At 40.3% G+C, this 6,000-nt stretch overlaps 1 protein-coding gene across 2 annotated transcripts in view; it reads left to right on the forward strand.

Annotated features, from left to right (window-relative positions):
• Positions 1 to 6,000, forward strand: part of Sidt1 (SID1 transmembrane family member 1) — a 100,387-nt gene that overhangs the window by 79,876 nt on the left and 14,511 nt on the right. For both annotated transcript variants that reach the window (XM_010630184.3, XM_019208331.2), the window contains exons 16-19: positions 736 to 859; positions 1,068 to 1,185; positions 2,945 to 3,081; positions 3,948 to 4,056. In XM_010630184.3, the coding sequence (XP_010628486.2) occupies positions 736 to 859; positions 1,068 to 1,185; positions 2,945 to 3,081; positions 3,948 to 4,056 (488 nt within the window). The remainder of the gene's footprint in view (positions 1 to 735; positions 860 to 1,067; positions 1,186 to 2,944; positions 3,082 to 3,947; positions 4,057 to 6,000) is intronic.

Here is a 6,000-nt window from a genome sequence, read left to right on the forward strand (position 1 = left end):
AGCTGTGGTGACATGTGTTTATGGGCATGAGCTGGCAGCCTGTTGTCTCATTTGGTAGGTATGTTAAACAACCTCATGAGAGAGATTCTTTCACCTCCATTGTTAGACATAGATAGTTGGACAGGTAAAGGCTTGCTGAAAGCCCCTCACCTTTTAGGAATGTCAGAACTTGACCCCAGGTCTGCAGCCCTCCTCGCTGTCCTCTAACCACCAGAACTGGGTGAAATGCAAAGAGCATTTGTCTAGGAGTCTAGCTTTTTGCTTCAGAGCAGAACCAGCTTTGGTTTCCTGAAATAAAGCTGCTAGCTGACATGCACCAATGTTTATCCTGAAATTCACAATTCACAATTAGAGAACTGAATGTTGATATGTAACATGGGTCCGCCTATGATAATCCATTCTCATGGTGTAGCTGAAATGCCTGCCCATCTTTGGAGCAGCTCTCTTTCCCCGAACTCATACTTTGTCAGGCCATCAGGACAAGAGAAGATTGGGCAGGTATTAAGGAAGCACAGCAGGCATTCCTGAGAAGAAATAGGGATGTTACCACAAGCTGAGTGAGCATCCCAAAATGAAGTCATGAGGTTAAAGAGGATTTCTGATGATTTGCCAACCCTGAAATCTTGGGGCAAAGTTGGTGGGAAAACACCAAATGCTGAATCACTCTCCCATTCGTGTGTCCATTCATTCTCTGAATCCTCCTGGTTGTTCATGGCTTCTCATTCCTCTCTTTAGTGCCTTCAACAATATTCTCAGTAACCTGGGCCATGTACTTCTGGGCTTCCTCTTCCTGCTAATAGTCTTGCGCCGGGACATTCTTCATCGAAGGGCCCTGGAAGCCAAAGACATCTTTGCTATGGTGAGGAGACAGTGGGCAGATCAAAGGTAGGAGTTGGAAAGGACCATGATTCCAACAGAATCTGTAAGGGGGAGGGACACCTGGCTTGATGACATGAGGATATGTTATGTGTAATGAGCCACATGAGGCTACACGCATGGGCTTCTAGATTATGTGAATATGTTGCTAACAAGTGTTTTTCTATTGACCACCCTTTCTCCTTTTTCAGGAGTACGGGATTCCCAAACACTTTGGTCTCTTCTATGCTATGGGCATCGCACTGATGATGGAAGGGGTGCTCAGTGCTTCTTACCATGTCTGCCCTAATTACTCCAATTTCCAATTCGGTAATTAGAATATTCTATCAGCTACTCAGATGTAAGTTATATAGGAATCCTATTCTGGGACATTTCCAAAAATGCCAAGCTCATACTTGCAAGAAATCACACACATTTTGTATGAACTAAGTGATCTGAGAGCATCTTGCCACAGTGCATGGTTTCCACACCTTCTACCATTCTTTCTCTTGACCACTTTTCATACCAGAAAACACTCAAGATTGCCTGATGGTCCCATGGTGAGATCCAAAGGCAAGCCATGGGCTAAGCATTAAGCAGTAAGCCAGACAGAATCCACTGGCAGACTTCTGGAAAAGCCCCTTGGGGTTTTGCTTAAGCAGTTATGCTTTCCTGGGTTGAAAGTAATAGAAAACCCAATTTAGATTGGCTTGAATAATAAGGACACCTATGGCTCACTCTCTGAAAGTCCAGAGGTAGAAGGGGCTTGCTGCTGGCTTATGTAGTGCCACCTGCTCCATTTCTCTGTGTGATCCCTTTGGATATATTCCACCTGTATGTTGGTTTTATTCAGAGGCTGACTTTCCTTGTAATTGGTAAAAATAGTTATCATAGGTCCTGGCTTTGTATTGCATCCTCCAATTCTAGAGGATATTTCAAGGTGACTTTCAGGATCCTTAAGAGCAAAAAAACTTCTTTTTAAGAAAACCCCAGATAATGTCCCCTCATGCAACAATATCTCAAACAGTGATGACCCCATTCTTCAATTATTTGGAGGACTCAGGTGAGGCCTTTGTTGCCTCACTGATCACAAAGGAGGCGGGATACCCTTCAACCAATCATATCATCTCTGGAGGAAGGAAGGTGGAGATAGCTTTCCTGAAGCCAAGGGCCTGGAATGGTGTACATTTCTGAACTGAAAAATGTGTAGATATAGGGTCAATATTGTGATGTTATTAAGAAGGAAAAAGAGAAGAACAGAGGTGGTAGCTGACTGTCTTGTACACTCGGATAAAGATTTTTTTTTAAATTGCCACTTATGTTTATTCTCCGGCTTCTGGCTATTAGAACACCACAGAAATTCTCTGCCACATTTAATCTTTAAAAATTAGGAAGCATTTTTAATAGATAAAACTACTGGAAACATTATCATTTGTCACTCAAAATGAAGAAATGTCACAGCTCCTAAATATGTGCCTTAGACTTACTTTTTAAGACATATTGTGATAAAGTTATTCTGAACTTATTTCAGACTATTTCCCAAATTTAAGCCCCAGAAGCAACAGTGATCAGTTTGGTATTTAGCCTTCTAGTTTGTAGTTATATTTTACTACATTTATAGTAAATTAATGTTAATTTACCACATTGTGTTCTGAAACCTTTTCTCATTTAACAGTGTTTTCAAGATTTATCAAAACTGAAGCAAGAATATGGCATTCATTCATTTTTAAACATTGCCATATTCTATCACAAAGTATTTATTAACTTCTCCCCTGGACACCATTTAGATGATATAATACCACATGCAATACTGCAATGAACATGCATATATGTATACACATCCTCAAGCAGATGTGAGAGAGAGTCCCCAGGAAACTCAGATCACCTTATATGTGTATCTTCTATGTTGCCAAAGACAGACAAATTTCTCTACAGAGTGTTAATTCCTACTCCCACCATTCGTGTGAGAGTTTCCATTTCTCTCACATTGTGGACATTTATTATTACCAGGCATTTAAATGTCTTGCAAAATTTTTGAGTGCTGCAGCGCATTACGTTATTGTTTCACTTTGCATTTCCATAATTCCAGACACCTCCTTCATGTACATGATTGCGGGCCTCTGCATGCTGAAGCTCTATCAGACCCGTCACCCAGACATCAACGCCAGCGCCTACGCTGCCTATGCCTCCTTCGCTGTGGTCATCATGCTCACCGTCCTTGGAGTGGTGCGTCCTCTCAGCCCTCCAGTCTGGCTCCCCAAAAGGGCCCTCCTGGGAAGCTCTTTATTGTTTTCTGGACCTCAGGTGCATGGGCTTGGATTAACCATCACCTTCGCTCTGTGATACACTTCATGTGCCCATGTGGCTGTCTTATTTAGTTACTTAGCTGATGACTTCTAATAAGTAATAGAGGATTGTAAAGCCACTCCTGGATAGTAGTAATATCAAGCTGTGGTCAGACACATGTGAGATTAGAACACAGATGTCCAAGCCGATTGGCGAGACCAACTTGAAAGAACAGAAACCACTTTTTAAATGTGTACGGGTAAAAAGTGACGTTTGTCTCCAGTTGTTTTTTGTTTGGTTGTTTGGGTTTGGGGGAGTTGTTTATTTGTTTTATTTTGTTTTGTAGTACTAGAGATTGAACTCAGAACTTTTGAACTAGCTATATCCCTACCCTATTTTTATTTTAAGACAGGATTTCACTGAGTTGCCCAAGCTGGGCTTGAACTTGTAAGCCTCTTGCCTCAGCCTCCCAGAGTGCTAGGCTTACAGACCTGTGCCACCATGCCTGACTATCTCCAGCTATTTGAGGAACATTAGCTCCAACTTTAAGCTTATTGCCCCTTCTTATCGCCCCTGCTGTTGCTCAGCTGCCTCCCTTATTTCTTCTCTTTTCTGTTTTCATTTAGCCAGGTAACCATTCTTTTTTGGTTTGGTGTCAGTAAGATCCCTATAAGTTCCAAAAGGGGACAGTAAAGAAAATGTATACATCACTTAGTTTCACCCCTTAAACATGCAAGAGAGACAGCGATTTTAGTGAGTTCCTTGGTAAAACCCCAGATCAAGGTAACCTCCATCTCTGTTTCTAGGTATTTGGGAAAAATGACGTGTGGTTCTGGGTCATCTTCTCCGCCATCCATATTCTGGCCTCTTTGGCCCTCAGCACCCAGATCTACTACATGGGTCGTTTCAAGATAGGTGAGTCATCTCTTACCTTCTGTAAACACAGGCCTGAGGAAACAGGCATTGCCTTCATTCATTCTAAAGGAAGGTGTTACTGGTCACCACAAACATGGGCTCTGAAGTCTGTGTTCTCTTTAGTCACCACCCAGAGCTTCCTCCCACTTACAGAATTGCAATAAGCTGTTATCTCTGGTTCAATTTTTACCTAATAAACTCAGCTACAGAGCTGACTTGCAAATACTTTATGGGCCACCAAACATTGACTATGCAGTTTTAGGTTATATTTGTCATACCAGTAGTCTCACTTAAAGGAACATTTTTTTCATCTGCAGCTTTCCAAAAGGAGTATTTCCCAGCTGTGCTAAATGGTTGTCAAGAATGAGTCATGTATTACTCTTAGATTCTAGGGCTAGAACTTTTTGAGATTAGTTTGTCAGTCTTAGAGGCAGGATGCCTGTGAACTGTCTCAAACAATGTGGACCAACCAGAGAGCAGTGAGTGTTCTCCAGAAATCTGCTTATGATCATCATACATTGGAAGAAGTTTAAGAAGTTTTAGAACATTTACATTTTGAAAATCGTTTTAAGGTCCAGGAAGTCAGACTTAAATGTTTTTGTAGATTTCAACACAAATAATGATTTATAAACATAGCCTTACCCCTAATATTTGCAGGGCCCAGGGAAAGAATGCAAATAAAAGCCCACATACCATATATATGAAAAATTCAAAGTTATAAAGCAGACTAAAATCTATTAAATATGGGGAAGGAAGGAAAGAGAAAAAAGAGAGAGAAGAGAGAAAGAGAAGAACCAACTGGTAAATCTGTCTTTATTACAAACTAGAAGGTCCAGGTTCAAATTTAAAATTCTTCGTCCCTCAAAAACATATCAAACCTATAGCCCACTTATTATTGGCCCTCTTGTTCATATATAATAATGAAATATTTTTAAAAGGAAGTTTTGTTACATATATATTTAATATATTATACATCTTATATGTGACTCAAGAGAATTCCTGTTCACTAAAAAATAAAAATAAAAGTAAAAGTGAGCCACAGGTTGGACACACATATGACAAAGCTGCTCTTCTCACCTCTGGCTCTGTCCGACACCTTAGGGTCTCCCAGATATGCAAGAGGACATCACTGACCATGCCCAGTGTCCACACACGTACCCCACAAATGGCTCCCTCTTGGCTACTCCTTGCCCTAGGTGTGCACACTTATGGTGCCATCTGCCCTTTGAAAGAGAACCCAAGGGAGAGGGCTCTGCTAGCCCTGAAAGCAGACCCAGCATCATATAGGAAGGGAATTTTGGGGTCCAGTAATCCTGATTGTGATCTAGAAGAGGAAAGGTTCACCCTTTCACCCAACAGACTCCTTTTTCATGACACCCTTTGAAATAAGGGACTCCTCTTGGATAGATGTAAGAACAATTCAACACAAATGAATGACTTAAAGGCTACAAGTTCAAATAAAATACATTCTCACCTTTACAGTTAATTTCCTTTTGATGCAGTCAATAGATCAACCCCTAGTATTAATATGAGCAGTGCACTTCTGAATGTCACAGTGACCGTGGCCAGTTGTGTGGAACACTTGAGGTGCTCTGGTCACATCAAATCTTCCAAACCAAAGGTGACTGAAGTCACGGATTTTCAAGAGGAAAATAATTTAGATCATTGGTGTTCTAGTTTCTCCCAGAGTAATAAAAATAACCCTTAAAAACAGACATACGTAATGGTAATTACCATTGCCATGGTCATGGAAAACTAATGCTATGATGGCACTTACATGCATTACTAAATTCATTTTTCAAATATAATAATAAAATATTTTTAAAAGGAAGTTTTGTCACATATACATTAAATATATTATATCTTAGAATCTTATATGTGACTCCAGACAACTCTTCACCAAAAAAAAAAAAAAAAAAAAAAAAAAAAAAAAAAAAAAAAAGA

This window comes from Fukomys damarensis, unplaced genomic scaffold, assembly GCF_012274545.1.
Source record: "Fukomys damarensis isolate Sample0158 unplaced genomic scaffold, DMR_v1.0_HiC HiC_scaffold_24, whole genome shotgun sequence".
Classification (NCBI taxonomy): Eukaryota; Metazoa; Chordata; class Mammalia; order Rodentia; family Bathyergidae; genus Fukomys; species Fukomys damarensis.